This window comes from Chiloscyllium plagiosum, unplaced genomic scaffold (genome assembly GCF_037043375.1).
Source record: "Chiloscyllium plagiosum isolate Xiang-an unplaced genomic scaffold, Cpla_swu_hap1 HiC_scaffold_3, whole genome shotgun sequence".
Classification (NCBI taxonomy): domain Eukaryota; kingdom Metazoa; phylum Chordata; class Chondrichthyes; order Orectolobiformes; family Hemiscylliidae; genus Chiloscyllium; species Chiloscyllium plagiosum.
This window is the reverse complement of record NW_028270141.1, coordinates 161,315,861-161,332,094: the sequence shown is the minus strand read 5'-3', so window position 1 is coordinate 161,332,094 and position 16,234 is coordinate 161,315,861. Positions and strand designations below refer to the sequence as shown.

Genomic DNA, 16,234 nt, shown 5'->3' with positions numbered 1-16,234 from the left:
GAGTCAGTGTATTTGTGGGACTGTCCCCCAGTGAGAGTCAGTGTGTGTGGGACTGTCCCTCCAGTGAGAGTCAGTGTGTGTGGGACTGTCCCTCCAGTGAGAGTCAGTGTGTGTGTGTGGGACTGTCCCTCCAGTGAGAGTCAGTGTGTGTGTGTGGGATTGTCCCCCAGTGAGAGTCAGTGTGTGTGTGTGGGACTGTCCCCCCAGTGAGAGTCAGTGTGTGTGTGTGGGACTGTCCCCCAGTGAGAGTCAGTGTGTGTGTGTGTGGGATTGTCCCCCAGTGAGAGTCAGTGTATTTGTGGGATTGTCCCCCAGTGAGAGTCAGTGTGTGTGGGACTGTCTCTCCCCCCAGTGAGAGTCAGTGTGTGTGTGTGGGACTGTCCCCCAGTGAGAGTCAGTGTGTGTGTGGGACTGTCCCCCAGTGAGAGTCAGTGTGTGTGTGTGGGACTGTCCCCCAGTGAGAGTCAGTGTGTGTGGGACTGTCCCCCAGTGAGAGTCAGTGTGTGTGGGACTGTCCCTCCAGTGAGAGTCAGTGTGTGGGACTGTCCCTCAGTGAGAGTCTGTGTGTGTGTGACTATCTCCCCCCCCCCCCCCCCCCCCAAGTGAGAGTCAGTGTGTGTGGGACTGTCCCCCCAGTGAGAGTCTGTGTGTGTGGGACTGTCTCCCCCCCCAGTGAGAGTCAGTGTGTGTGTGGGACTGTCCCCCTAGTGAGAGTCAGTGTGTGTGTGGGACTGTCCCCCAGTGCGAGTCAGTGTGTGTGTGGGACTGTCCCCCTAGTGAGAGTCAGTGTGTGTGTGGGACTGTCCCCCAGTGAGAGTCAGTGTGTGTGTGTGGGACTGTCCCCCCAGTGCGAGTCAGTGTGTGTGTGTGACTATCTTCCCACCCCCCCCCCCAAGTGAGAGTCAGTGTGTGTGTGACTATCTCCCCCCCCCAAGTGAGAGTCAGTGTGTGTGTGACTGTCTCCCCCCCCCCCCAGTGAGAGTCAGTGTGTGTGTGTGTGTGTGTGTGGGACTGTCCCCCAGTGCGAGTCAGTGTGTGTGTGTGACTATCTTCCCCCCCCCCCCCAAGTGAGAGTCAGTGTGTGTGTGACTATCTCCCCCCCCCAAGTGAGAGTCAGTGTGTGTGTGACTGTCTCCCCCCCCCCCCCAGGGAGAGTCAGTGTGTGTGTGTGACTGTCTCCCCAGTGAGAGTCAGTGTGTGTGTGTGGGACTGTCCCCCAGTGCGAGTCAGTGTGTGTGTGGGACTGTCCCCCAGTGAGAGTCAGTGTGTGTGTGTGGGACTGTCCCCCAGTGCGAGTCAGTGTGTGTGTGTGACTATCTTCCCCCCCCCCCCCAAGTGAGAGTCAGTGTGTGTGTGACTATCTCCCCCCCCCAAGTGAGAGTCAGTGTGTGTGTGACTGTCTCCCCCCCCCCCCAGTGAGAGTCAGTGTGTGTGTGACTGTCTCCCCCCCCCCCCAGTGAGAGTCAGTGTGTGTGTGTGACTGTCTCCCCCCCCCCCCCCCAGTGAGAGTCAGTGTGTGTGGGACTGTCCCCCAGTGAGGGTCAGTATGTGTGGGACTTCCCCCCCAGTGGGTCCCGGTATATTAGTCTGACGTAGTGTCTGGGTCCCGGTATATTAGTCTGACGTAGTGTCTGGGTCCCGGTATATTAGTCTGACGTGTGTCTGGGTCCCGGTATATTAGTCTGATGTAGTGTCTGGGTCCCGGTATATTAGTCTGACGTCTGTCTGTGTCCCGGTATATTAGTCTGACGTCCGTCTGGGTCCCGGTATATTAGTCTGACGTAGTGTCTGGGTCCCGGTATATTAGTCTGACGTCCGTCTGGGTCCGGGATATTAGTCTGACGTAGTGTCTGTGTCCCGGTATATTAGTCTGACGTAGTGTGTGGGTCCGGTATATTAGTCTAACATCCGTCTGGGTCCCGGTATATTAGTCTGACGTAGTGTCTGTGTCCCGGTATATTAGTCTGACGTAGTGTCTGGGTCCCGGTATATTAGTCTGACGTAGTGTCTGGGTCCCGGTATATTAGTCTGACGTAGTGTCTGTGTCCCGGTATATTAGTCTGACGTAGTGTCTGTGTCCCGGTATATTAGTCTGACGTAGTGTCTGTGTCCCGGTATATTAGTCTGACGTAGTGTCTGTGTCCCGGTATATTAGTCTGACGTAGTGTCTGGGTCCCGGTATATTAGTCTGACGTCCGTCTGGGTCCCGGTATATTAGTCTGACGTAGTGTCTGTGTCCCGGTATATTAGTCTGACGTAGTGTCTGTGTCCCGGTATATTAGTCTGACGTAGTGTCTGGGTCTCGGTATATTAGTCTGACGTAGTGTCTGTGTCCCGGTATATTAGTCTGACGTAGTGTCTGTGTCCCGGTATATTAGTCTGACGTAGTGTCTGGGTCCCGGTATATTAGTCTGACGTAGTGTCTGGGTCCCGGTATATTAGTCTGACGTAGTGTCTGGGTCCCGGTATATTAGTCTGACGTAGTGTCTGTGTCCCGGTATATTAGTCTGACGTAGTGTCTGTGTCCCGGTATATTAGTCTGACGTAGTGTCTGGGTCCCGGTATATTAGTCTGACGTAGTGTCTGGGTCTCGGTATATTAGTCTGACGTAGTGTCTGGATCCCGGTATATTAGTCTGACGTCCGTCTGGGTCCCGGTGTATTAGTCTGACGTAGTGTCTGGGTCCCGGTGTATTAGTCTGACGTAGTGTCTGGGTCCCGGTGTATTATTCTGACGTAGTGTCTGGGTCCCGGTGTATTAGTCTGACGTCGTGTTTGGGTCCCGGTGTATTAGTCTGACGTATTGTCTGGGTCCCGGTATATTAGTCTGACGTATTGTCTGGGTCCCGGTATATTAGTCTGACGTAGTGTGTGGTTCGCGGTATATTAGTCTGACGTAGTGTCTGGGTCCCGGTATATTAGTCTGACGTAGTGTCTGGGTCCCGGTATATTAGTCTGACGTCCGTCTGGGTCCCGGTGTATTAGTCTGACGTAGTGTCTGGGTCCCGGTATATTAGTCTGACGTCCGTCTGGGTCCCGTTAAATTAGTCTGATGTAGTGTCTGTGTCCCGGTATATTAGTCTGACGTAGTGTCTGGGTCCCGGTATATTAGTCTGACGTCCGTCTGGGTCCCGGTATATTAGTCTGACGTAGTGTCTGTGTCCCGGTATATTAGTCTGACGTAGTGTCTGTGTCCCGGTATATTAGTCTGACGTAGTGTCTGGGTCTCGGTATATTAGTCTGACGTAGTGTCTGTGTCCCGGTATATTAGTCTGACGTAGTGTCTGTGTCCCGGTATATTAGTCTGACGTAGTGTCTGGGTCCCGGTATATTAGTCTGACGTAGTGTCTGGGTCCCGGTATATTAGTCTGACGTAGTGTCTGGGTCCCGGTATATTAGTCTGACGTAGTGTCTGTGTCCCGGTATATTAGTCTGACGTAGTGTCTGTGTCCCGGTATATTAGTCTGACGTAGTGTCTGGGTCCCGGTATATTAGTCTGACGTAGTGTCTGGGTCTCGGTATATTAGTCTGACGTAGTGTCTGGATCCCGGTATATTAGTCTGACGTCCGTCTGGGTCCCGGTGTATTAGTCTGACGTAGTGTCTGGGTCCCGGTGTATTAGTCTGACGTAGTGTCTGGGTCCCGGTGTATTATTCTGACGTAGTGTCTGGGTCCCGGTGTATTAGTCTGACGTCGTGTTTGGGTCCCGGTGTATTAGTCTGACGTATTGTCTGGGTCCCGGTATATTAGTCTGACGTAGTGTGTGGTTCGCGGTATATTAGTCTGACGTAGTGTCTGGGTCCCGGTATATTAGTCTGACGTAGTGTCTGGGTCCCGGTATATTAGTCTGACGTCCGTCTGGGTCCCGGTGTATTAGTCTGACGTAGTGTCTGGGTCCCGGTATATTAGTCTGACGTCCGTCTGGGTCCCGTTAAATTAGTCTGATGTAGTGTCTGTGTCCCGGTATATTAGTCTGACGTCCGTGTGGGTCCCGGTATATTAGTCTGACGTAGTGTCTGGGTCCCGGTATATTAGTCTGACGTCCGTCTGGGTCCCGGTATATTAGTCTGACGTAGTGTCTGTGTCCCGGTGTATTAGTCTGACGTAGTGTCTGGGTCCCGGTATATTAGTCTGACGTGTGTCTGGGTCCCGGTATATTAGTCTGACGTGTGTCTGGGTCCCGGTATATTAGTCTGACGTGTGTCTGGGTCCCGGTATATTAGTCTGACGTGTGTCTGGGTCCCGGTATATTAGTCTGACGTCCGTCTGGGTCCCGGTATATTAGTCTGACGTAGTGTCTGGGTCCCGGTATATTAGTCTGACGTCCGTCTGGGTCCCGGTATATTAGTCTGACGTAGTGTCTGTGTCCCGGTATATTAGTCTGACGTAGTGTCTGGGTCCCGGTATTTTAGTCTGACGTAGTGTCTGGGTCCCGGTATATTAGTCTGACGTAGTGTCTGGGTCCCGGTGTATTAGTCTGACGTATTGTCTGGGTCCCGGTATATTAGTCTGACGTATTGTCTGGGTCCCGGTATATTAGTCTGACGTAGTGTCTGGGTCCCGGTATATTAGTCTGACGTGTGTCTGGGTCCCGGTATATTAGTCTGACGTGTGTCTGGGTCCCGGTGTATTAGTCTGACGTATTGTCTGGGTCCCGGTATATTAGTCTGACGTAGTGTGTGGTTCGCGGTATATTAGTCTGATGTAGTGTCTGGGTCCCGGTGTATTAGTCTGACGTAGTGTCTGGGTCCCAGGATACTAGTCTGACGTAGTGTCTGGGTCCCGGTATATTAGTCTGACGTGTGTCTGGGTCCCGGTATATTAGTCTGATGTAGTGTCTGGGTCCCGGTATATTAGTCTGACGTATTGTCTGGATCCCGGTATATTAGTCTGACGTCCGTCTGGGTCCCGGTATATTAGTCTGACGTAGTGTCTGGGTCCAGGTATATTAGTCTGACGTAGTGTCTGTGTCACGGTATATTAGTCAGACGTATTGTCTGGGTCCCGGTATATTAGTCTGACGTCTGTCTGGGTCCCGGTATATTAGTCTGACGTAGTGTCTGGGTCCCGGTGTTTTAGTCTGACGAAGTGTCTGTGTCATGGTATATTAGTCTGACGTGTGTCTGTGTCCCGGTATATTAGTCTGACGTAGTGTCTGGGCCCCGGTATATTAGTCTGATGTAGTGTCTGGGTCCCGGTATATTAGTCTGACGTGTGTCTGGGTCCCGGGTATTAGTCTGACGTAGTGTCTGGGTCCCGGTTTATTAGTCTGACGTCCGTCTCGGTCCCAGTATATTAGTCTGGCGTAGTGTCTGTGTCACGGTATATTAGTCTGACGTGTGTCTGGGTCCCGGTATATTAGTCTGACGTAGTGTCTGGGTCCCGGTATATTAGTCTGACGTATTGTCTGGGTCCCGGTATATTAGTCTGACGTAGTGTCTGGGTCCCGGTGTTTTAGCCTGACGTCTGTCTGGGTCCAGGTATATTAGTCTGACGTCTGTCTGGGTCCCGGTGTATTAGTCTGACGTGTGTCTGGTTCCCGGTATATTAGCCTGACGTAGTGTCTGGTTCCCAGTATATTAGTCTGACGTAGTGTCTGGGTCCCGGTATATTAGTCTGACGTCCGTCTGGGTCCCGGTATATTAGTCTGACGTAGTGTCTGGGTCCCGGTATATTAGTCTGACGTAGTGTGTGGGTCCCGGTATATTAGTCTAACATCCGTCTGCGTCCCGGTATATTAGTCTGACGTAGTGTCGGGGTCCCGGTATATTAGTCTAACATCCGTCTGGGTCCCGGTATATTAGTCTGACGTAGTGTCTGGGTCCCGGTGTATTAGTCTGACGTATTGTCTGGATCCCGGTATATTAGTCTGACGTAGTGTCTGGGTCCCGGTATATTAGTCTGACGTCTGTCTGGGTCCCGGTATATTAGTCTAACGTAGTGTCTGTGTCACGGTATATTAGTCAGACGTATTGTCTGGGTCCCGGTATATTAGTCTGACGTCTGTCTGGGTCCCGGTATATTAGTCTGACGTAGTGTCTGGGTCCCGGTGTTTTAGTCTGACGAAGTGTCTGTGTCATGGTATATTAGTCTGACGTAGTGTCTGGGTCCCGGTATATTAGTCTGATGTAGTGTCTGGGTCCCGGTATATTAGTCTGACGTAGTGTCTGAGTCCCGGTATATTAGTCTGACATAATGTTTGGGTCCCGGTATATTAGTCTGATGTCTGTCTGGGTCCAGGTATATTGGTTTGACGTAGTGTCTGGGTCCCGGTATATTAGTCTGACGCAGTGTCTGGGTCCCGGTATATTAGTCTGACGTAGTGTCTGGGTCCCGGTATATTAGTCTGACGTAGTGTCTGTGTCACGGTATATTAGTCTGACGTAGTGTCTGTGTCCCGGTATATTAGTCTGACGTAGTGTCTGGGTCCCGGTATATTAGTCTGATGTAGTGTCTGGGTCCCGGTATATTAGTCTGACGTAGTGTCTGGGTCCCGGTATATTAGTCTGACGTAGTGTCTGGGTCCCGGTATATTAGTCTGACGTGTGTCTGGGTCCCGGGTATTAGTCTGACGTAGTGTCTGGGTCCCGGTTTATTAGTCTGACGTCCGTCTCGGTCCCAGTATATTAGTCTGGCGTAGTGTCTGTGTCACGGTATATTAGTCTGACGTCCGTCTCGGTCCCAGTATATTAGTCTGGCGTAGTGTCTGTGTCACGGTATATTAGTCTGACGTGTGTCTGGGTCCCGGTATATTAGTCTGACGTAGTGTCTGAGTCCCGGTATATTAGTCTGATGTCTGTCTGGGTCCAGGTATATTGGTTTGACGTAGTGTCTGGGTCCCGGTATATTAGTCTGACGTAGTGTCTGGGTCCCGGTATATTAGTCTGACGTAGTGTCTGTGTCACGGTATATTAGTCTGACGTAGTATCTGTGTCCCGGTATATTAGTCTGACGTAGTGTCTGGGTCCCGGTATATTAGTCTGACGTAGTGTCTGTGTCACGGTATATTAGTCTGACGTAGTGTCTGGGTCCCGGTATATTAGTCTGACGTGTGTCTGGGTCCCGGTATATTAGTCTGACGTGTGTCTGGGTCCCGGTATATTAGTCTGACGTGTGTCTGGGTCCCGGTATATTAGTCTGACGTAGTGTCTGGGTCCCGGTATATTAGTCTGACGTGTGTCTGGGTCCCGGTGTATTAGTCTGACGTATTGTCTGGGTCCCGGTATATTAGTCTGACGTAGTGTCTGGGTCCCGGTATATTAGTCTGGGAGTGCCACGCTGTCACCGGGCCAGTGCAGAGGGAGTGCCACGCTGTCACCGGGCCATTGCCGAGGGAGTGCCGCACTGTCACAGGGCCAGTGCCGAGGGAGCGCCGCACTGTCACAGGGCCAGTGCCGAGGGAGTGCCGCACTGTCACGGGCCAGTGCCGAGGGAGCGCCGCACTGTCACAGGGCCAGTGCCGAGGGAGCGCCGCACTGTCACAGGGTCAGTGCCGCACTATCACCGACCAGTGCCGAGGGAGTGCCACACTGTCACCTGGCCAGTGCCGAGGGAGTGCCACACTGTCACCGGGCCAGTGCCGATGGAGCACCGCACTGTCACAGAGCCAGTGCCGAGGGAGCACCACACTGTCACAGGGCCGGTGCCGAGGGAGCACCGCACTGTCACAGAGCCAGTGCCGAGAGAGCGCCGCACTGTCACAGGGCCAGTGCCGAGGGAGCGCCGCACTGTCACAGGGCCAGTGCCGAGGGAGCGCCGCACTGTCACAGGGTCAGTGCCGCACTATCACAGACCAGTGCCGAGGGAGTGCCACACTGTCACCTGGCCAGTGCCGAGCGAGTGCCACACTGTCACCGGGCCAGTGCCGATGGAGCACCGCACTGTCACAGAGCCAGTGCCGAGGGAGCACCACACTGTCACAGGGCCGGTGCCGAGGGAGCACCGCACTGTCACAGAGCCAGTGCCGAGAGAGCGCCGCACTGTCACAGGGCCGGTGCCGAGGGAGCGCCGCACTGTCACAAGGCCAGTGCCGATGGAGCGCCGCACTGTCACAGGGCCAGTGCTGAGGGAGCGCCGCACTGTCACAGGGCCAGTGCCGAGGGAGCGCCGCACTGTCACAGGGCCAGTGCCACGCTGTCACAGCGCCAGTGCCGAAGGAGCGCCACACTGTCACAGGACCAGTGCCGAGGCAGCGCCGCACTGTCACAGGGCCAGTACCGAGGGAGCGCCACACTGTCACAGGGCCAGTGCCGAGGGAGCGCCACACTGTCACAGGTCCAGTGCCGAGGGAGCTCCACACTGTCACAGGGCCAGTACCGAGGGAGCGCCACACTGTCACAGGGCCAGTGCCGAGGGAGCGCCACACTGTCACAGGGCCAGTATCGAAGGAGCGCCACACTGTCACAGGGCCAGTGCCGAGGGAGCGCCGCACTGTCACAGGGCCAGTGCCGAGGGAGCGCCGCACTGTCACAGGGCCAGTGCCGAGGGAGCGCCGCACTGTCACAGGGCCAGTGCCGAGGGAGCGCCGCACTGTCACAGGGCCAGTGCCGAGGGAGCGCCGCACTGTCACAGGGCCAGTGCCGAGGGAGCGCCGCACTGTCACAGGGCCAGCGCGGCGCTGTCACAGGGCCAGTACCGAGGGAGCGCCACACTGTCACAGGGCCAGTGCCGAGGGGAGCGCCGCACTGTCACAGGGCCAGTGCCGAGGGAGCGCCGCACTGTCACGGCCAGTACCGAGGGAGCGCTACACTGTCACAGAGCCAGTGCCACACTGTCACAGGGCCAGTGCCGAGAGAGCACCGCACTGTCACAGGGCCAGCGCCACGCTGTCACAGGGCCATAACGAGGGAGCGCCACACTGTCACAGGGCCTGTGCCACGCTGTCACAGGGCCAATGCCGAGTGAGCGCCGCACTGTCACAGGGCCAGCGCCACGCTGTCACAGGGCCATAACGAGGGAGCGCCACACTGTCACAGGGCCAGTACCGAGTGAGCGCCACACTGTCACAGGGCCAGTACCGAGGGAGCGCCACACTGTCACAGGGCCAGTACCGAGTGAGCGCCACACTGTCACAGGGCCAGTACCGAGGGAGCGCCACACTGTCACAGGGCCTGTGCCACGCTGTCACAGGGCCAATGCCGAGTGAGCGCCGCACTGTCACAGGGCCAGCGCCACGCTGTCACAGGGCCAGTACCGAGCGAGTGCCACACTGTCACAGGGCCAGTACCGAGTGAGCGCCACACTGTCACAGGGCCAGTACCGAGGGAGCGCCACACTGTCACAGGGCCAGTACCGAGGGAGCGCCGCACTGTCACAGGGCCAGTACCGAGGGAGCGCCACACTGTCGGTGTGTCAATGCTGAGGGAGTGCTGCACTGAAAAACAGTGTGTGTCTGTGGTTTGGGTCGTTCTGGAGGTTAAGCTAGTGTGTAAAATGGTGAAGATTTCTCCGGTACAGTTAGTGCAACATGGTCTCTCGGGCTGGTTTTCTTTTCTGTTTGGATTCAGTTGCTTATTTGTTGTTTTTGTTTTGCAGTTTCTTTTGGATTGTTCATTCTTGTGTTCCATCCTGACGCCTTTGTTTGATGATCAGATCTTCTGTCCCCTGCATGTTCCCATGGTTGTGCAACGTGAAAGCACTGTGGGAGTGTTTCAGCAGCAGCAGTGCTTTTCGTTGGTTCAGTCAGTTTTACTGGACAGAGCCCTCTCTGAACCACAGCAGGACCTGCCTTCCAGCACACTGTCAGGTTAACATCCATCAGCTGGAGAGAGTGGTACCTCTCAGGCCAGTACCATCAGGTGGGCAGGGGGTTGGAGTACCCTAGGATCTGGGTTCAGGCTGGGAGACCGGGGTCAGGGTTCAGAGGTTTCCCCAGGGTCAGGGTTCAGCCTGGGAGACCAGGGTCAGTGTTCAGACTGGGGTCATGGTTCAGGGAGGAAATCCTGGGGTGAGGGGTCAGGGTTCAGGGGTTTCCCATGGATCAGGATTCGGGCTGGGAGACTGAGGTCAGGGTTCAGGGGTTTCCCATGGATCAAGGTTCGAGGGGTGTCCCCAGAGTTGGAGTTCCGGTGAGGTGGTGGTGGGGGGTGGGGGGTGGTGTCCCTGGAGTCAGGGTTCGGGTATTAATCCCAAGGCCAGATTTTGTGGGGGGATGCTTCTCCAGGGTCGGGGTTCAGGGGGTAATTCCAGGGTCGAGGTTTTGGGGTGGAGGTAATTCCAGGTTCAGGGAGTAATCCCGGGATTGGGGTTGAGAGGGGGGTGTTTCCCCAGGGAGTGTTGCACTGGAGATCGGTGGCCGGGGGGGGGAGGGGGTCATTTCTCCAAGGTCATGGCTCGGATGGGTAATCCTGAGTCGAGATTTGGGGGGGTTAACCCCAGGGTCAGTGTTCAGGGGTTAATCTCGGGGTCAGGGTTCAGGGGTTAATCTCGGGGTCAGGGTTCAGGGGTTGTCCCCGGTGTCCGCGTTCGGGGGATGTCCCTGGGGTCAGGTTCCGGGCAGTGGTGTGGTCTGGGGTGTGTGAGATCTTCAGGGAGTTAGCCTGTGCTTCTGTGACAGAGAAGGTTCTGGAATCATTTCAGTGTGAATCAGTAATAGTGAGCTCTGAAAGCTCAATGACTGAACTCGATCCCAATCTTTCCGTTTCATTTCCTTTGCTTTGATGAGTTTATTTTGTCACTGTCTCCCTTTGTTTTGATCATGGTGAAGCCCTGAGATGACATTCAGTGAGATGATGAGAATATGAATCTTCAGCTAAGCACCAGCTCCTGATTAGCTCCATCGCTGACCTGTGACACATACCAGGGGGCACCGCTGGGGTTCAGGTGAGCAGCTCACTGGATTTGGGACCTCATCACAGGGAGATTCCCGGGCCCTTCCGGGAATTTCCCACAGGAGATTCCTGGGCTTGTCTGGGAGATTCCTAGGCCTGTCTGGGAGATTCCCCGGGGAGATTCCCGGGCTTGTCTGGGAGATTCCAACAGGAGATTCCTGGGCCTGTCTGGGACATTCCAGGGCTTGTCTTGGAGATTCCCACAGGAGATTCCCGGACTTGTCTGGGAGATTCCAACAGGAGATTCCTGGGCCTGTCCGGGAGATTCCAGGGCTTGTCTTGGAGATTCCCACAGGAGATTCCCGGACTTGTCTGGGAGATTCCAATAGGAGATTCCTGGGCCTGTCCGGGAGATTCCCAGGCTTGTCTGGAAGTTTTCCAGGGGAGTTTCCTGGGCCTGTCTGGGAGATTCCCGGGCAGATTCCCAGGCTGTTTGGGAGATTCCCAGGGGAGATTCCCAGGCCTGTCTGGGAGATTCCCAGGGGAGATTCCCAGGCCTGTCTGGGAGATTCCCAGGGGAGATTCCCAGGCCTGTCTGGGAGATTCCCAGGGGAGATTCCCAGACCTGTCTGGGAGATTCCCAGAGGAGATTCACAGGCCTATCTGGGATTTTCCTGGGGGAGCCCAGTGCTGTAAGCCTTGGCACCGTCTGATGTGCGGAATCTCACATGTGACCTTTGTCTTGCCTTTGTTGCAGCCTCGGGCAGTCGCAGGATTCCGAGGAACTGTTCGCTACGCATCTGTCAATGCTCACAAAAACCGAGTAAGGGACTGTATGTTCATGCTCTTCCCAGTGACGGGTGGGAGTGTTAATGGAGCCGGAAGTTAGAATGGGAGTTGAAGTCATGTAGAAGTCCCCAAAGCAACAATGTGCAGACAAGAAGTTAAAGGTAGTTCCTTAGACAAGTGTAGGTGGGATGTGGGGGAGCCCACAGCGTTTGGTGCAGAGATCACTGGCCATCATTTGCAGAAACACAATCCAGATTTCAACATGTGGGATGTTGCCCAAAGGTGGGAGAGCAGGGAGAGAGACAAAATATGAGAAAACAATTTTGAAAACTCAAAGTGCATGGAAGGGGCATTTGAACTTCACACTTGGGTAAGTTTGAGGGGATAATTGGGAAGAACAAAGAGGCCAAGGTTAGATAGACAGAGAGAGGTCACTAACGTTAGTGGCACTGTATTTGGATGTGGGATATGGTCATCATTGGCAAGGCTGGTATTTATTGGGAAAAGTACCGTGCTGTGGGTCTGGAGACTCACATAGGCCGGATTTCCTTCCCTGAAGGGCATGAGTCAGCCAGACAGATTTGTATGAGAATTGACAATGGTTACATGCATTTCAGACGCCAGCCTCTTCCATGGTAAGAATTGAACCAATGTCCCCAGTTAGTTACCTGGGCTCTGGATTACTAATGCAGTGACATTACGGCTCGGCCAACATCTCCCTTTCAAAGCCTTACTAAGGAAACAAGGCCAACATTTGGAATGTTCGACCCAAAGAACAGAGAAGGTCTCTCCTCAACTGCATGAAGCTTGTGTCCCGCTGTCTTTGCCATTGACAGTACATTTGGCTGTTTGTGTCGGGATAGGAACAAATAAAAAATGGAGGAGAGGGTGAGGCCGACCATTAAGGTGGATATGTCCCCAGGCCCTGATCAAGGCCATTGTGGGAAGCCCGGGAAGAAACTGTGGGCCCCTCGCAGGGATACTTGTATCATTGACAGCCTCATTCTGAGTGAGGTGCCAGAAGACTGGAGGGTGGCTAATGTTGTGCCATTGTTTAAGAAAGACCATAAGGAAAAGCCAGAGGACTACAGATCGGTGAGCCTGACGTCGGTAGAGATAAGTTGTTGGAGGGGGTTCTGAGAGGCAGGAGCTCCAGGCATTTGATTCGGGATAGTCAGCGTGGCTTTGTGCGTGGGAAATCATCTCCCACTAACTCGACTGAGGTTCTTTGAAGAGGTGACCAAGAGTATAGGTGAAAGTGGAGCAGTTGACATTGTCTGCATGGACTTGACCAAGGCCTTTGATGAGTTTCTGCATGGTTGGTTAGTTAGTGAGATTCAGAGAGAGCTAGCCGGTTGGATACAAGATTGGCTTGACAGTAGGAGACAGAGGATGGTGGAGGGTTGTTGGTCAGACTGGAGGCCTATGACCAGCAGTGTCTCACTGGGATGGATGCCGGTTCCACTGCTGTTCATCATTTATATAAACGATTTGAATGAGAATACAGGAGGCTTGGTGAGTAGGTTTGTGGATGACACCACTATTGGAGGTATAGTGGACAGTGAAGAATGTAACCTCACAGTACAGCGGGATCTTGATCAGATGGGCGGGATCTTGATCAGATGGGCCAGTGGGCTGAGGAGGGGCAGATAGAGTTTAATTTAGATAAAGTAGGGTGAGGAATGGATATTGCAGGTTCCAGGGTTTAGATCTTTCATTAAGAACAGGCAAGATGGTAAAAGAGGGGGAGGTGTGGCCTTGTTAGTCAAGGATAGTGTCACGGTGGCTGAGAGGACTTTTGACAAGGACTCGTCTACTGAGGTAGTGTGGGCTGAGGTTAGAAACAGGAGAGGAGAGGTCACACTGCTGGGAGTTTTTATAGGCCTCCGCAGAGTTCCAGGGAGGTGGAGGATAGGATCGGCAAATCGATTCTGGGTAGGAGTGAAAGGAACAGGGTGGTCATTATGGGGGACTTTAACTTCCCCAACATTGACTGGAATGCTATAACTCTAGTACGTTGGATGGATCAGTTTTTATCCAGTGTGTACAGGAGGGTTTCCTGACACAGTATGTCGAAGGGCCGACGAGAAGGGGACTCCACACTGGATCTGGTGCTTGGTAATGAACCAGGCCAGGTGTTTGATTTAGTTGTAGGTGAGCACTTTGGAGAGAGTGACCATAATTCAGTTATGTTTAGTTTAGAGATGGAAAGGGATAGGTACATACCACAGGTCAGGAGTTATCAATGGGGCAAGGGTAATTTTAATGCAATTAGGTCAGAATTAGGATGGATAGAATGGGGTAACAAAATGCAGGAGATGCAGACAATGGAAATGTGGAGCTGGTATAAGGAACAGGTATTGCGTATCCTTGATAGGTATGTCCCTGTCAGGCAGGGAGGAAGTGACAAGGTAAGGGAACCATGGTTTACTAAAGGAATTGTATCTCTTGTTAAGCTGAAGAAGGAGGCTTATGAGACGAGATGGTACAGATGAGGCGATGGAGAGTTACAGATCAGCTCGGAAGGATTTAAAGAGAGAGTTAAGAAGAGCAAAGAGAGGACCCGAGCAGTCTTTAACAGGTAGAATAAAGGAGCACCCTAAAGCTTTCTATAGGTATGTGAGGAATAAAAGGATGATTAGGGTAGGAATAGGGCCCTGTGGAGATCGGAGAGGCGCTAAACGAACATTCCTCATCGGTGTTCACTCAGGAAAAGGAGAATATTGTAGAGGAGAAGAATGATACACGGGATATGAGACTGGAAAGGATCGAGGTTAGTAAGGAGGAGGTATTAGCAATTCAGGAAGGAGTGAAAGTAGACAAGTCCCCTGGGCCGGATGGAAGTTATCCGCGGATTCTGTGGGAAATTAGGGAGAGGATAGCAGAGCCTTTGGCCTTGATCTTTGAGTCATCATTGTCTACAGTTTCAGTACCAGAGGACTAGAGGATTGCAAATGTTGTGCCTTTGTTGAAGAAGGGCGGTAGAAATGACCCAGGAAATTATAGACCAGTGAGCCTTATGTCTGTTGTAGGAAAGGTTTTGGAAAGGATTATAAGAGATAAGATTTATAATCATCTAGCAAGCAACAACTTGATTGGAGATAGTCAACATGGTTTCAGCAAGGGCAGGTCGTGTCTCACAAACCTCATTGAGTTTTTGAGAAGGTGAGCAGTGGTGTGCTAGGGGGACCTAGAATCAGAGGATGTAGAGTCAGTATGGATAGAGCTGAGAAATTCTAAGGGTAGAAAGACCCTCTTGGGTGTTATCTATAGGCCCCCAAACAGTAGTCTGGATGTAGTGTGTAAGTTGAATAAGGAGCTGAAATTGGCCTGTTGCAAAGATATTACTACAGTTGTTATGGGGGGTTTCAACATGTAGGTAGACTGGGAGAGTCAGGATGGTACTGGACCCCAAGAAAGAGACTTTGTGGAGTGCCTCCGAGGCGGATTCTTAGAACAGCTGGTGCTGGAGCCGACCAGGGAGAAAGCAATTCTGGATCTGGTGTTGTACAACGAACCGGATTTGATCAGGGACCTCGAAGTGAAGGAGCCATTGGGAGGTAGTGACCATAATACAATAAGCTTTAATCTGCAGTTTGAAAGGAAGAGGGTACAATCGGAAGTGACAATATTTCAGTTGAATAAAGGGAACTATGGAGCTATGAGGGAGGAGCTGGCCAAAGTTCAATGGTGCAATACCTTAGCAGGGATGACAGTGGAGAAACAATGGCAGATATTTCTGGGTATAGAACATGGAACAATACAGCACAGAACAGGCCCTTCGGCCCACGATGTTGTGCCGAACATTTGTCCTAGCTTAAGCACCCATCCATGTACCTATCCAATTGCCGCTTAAAGGTCACCAATGATTCTGACTCTGCCACTCCCACAGGCAGCGCATTCCATGCCCCCACCACTCTCTGGGTAAAGAACCCACCCCTGACATCTCCCCTATACCTTCCACCCTTCACCTTAAATTTATGTCCCCTTGTAACACACTGTTGTACCCGGGGAAAAAGTTTCTGATTGTCTACTCTATCTATTCCTCTGATCATCTTATAAACCTCTATCAAGTCACCCCTCATCCTTCGCCGTTCCAATGAGAAAAGGCCTAGCACTCTCAACCTATCCTCGTACGACTTATTCTCCATTCCAGGCAACATCCTGGTAAATCTTCTCTGCACCCTCTCCAAAGCTTCCACATTTTTCTTAAAGTGAGGCGACCAGAACTGCACACAGTACTCCAAATGTGGCCTAACCAAGGTCCTGTACAGCTGCAACATCACTTCACGACTCTTGAATTCAATCCCTCTGCTAATGAACGCTAATACACCATAGGCCTTCTTACAAGCTCTCTCCACCTGAGTGGCAACTTTCAAAGATCTATGAACATAGACCCCAAGATCCCTCTGTTCCTTCACCTCACTAAGAACCCTACCGTTAACCCTGTATTCCGCATTCTTATTTGTCTTTCCAAAATGGACAACCTCACACTTGGCAGGGTTGAACTCCATCTGCCACTCCTCAGCCCAGCTCTGCATCATATCTAAGTCCCTTTGCAGCCGACAACAGCCCTCCTCACTATCCACAACTCCACAATCTTCGTATCATCTGCAAATTTACTGACCCCCCCTTCAACTCCCTCTTCCAAGTCATTAATAATCTTCTGGAATTTTT

General features: G+C 52.7%; 1 protein-coding gene across 1 annotated transcript in view; it reads left to right on the top strand.

The window, feature by feature from the left end:
• LOC122547319 (tau-tubulin kinase 1-like) overlaps positions 1–16,234 on the top strand; it is a 226,303-nt gene that overhangs the window by 37,286 nt on the left and 172,783 nt on the right. The window contains exon 5 of the mRNA XM_087976604.1: positions 11,526–11,591. Coding sequence (XP_087832730.1) covers positions 11,526–11,591 — 66 coding nt within the window. The remainder of the gene's footprint in view (positions 1–11,525; positions 11,592–16,234) is intronic.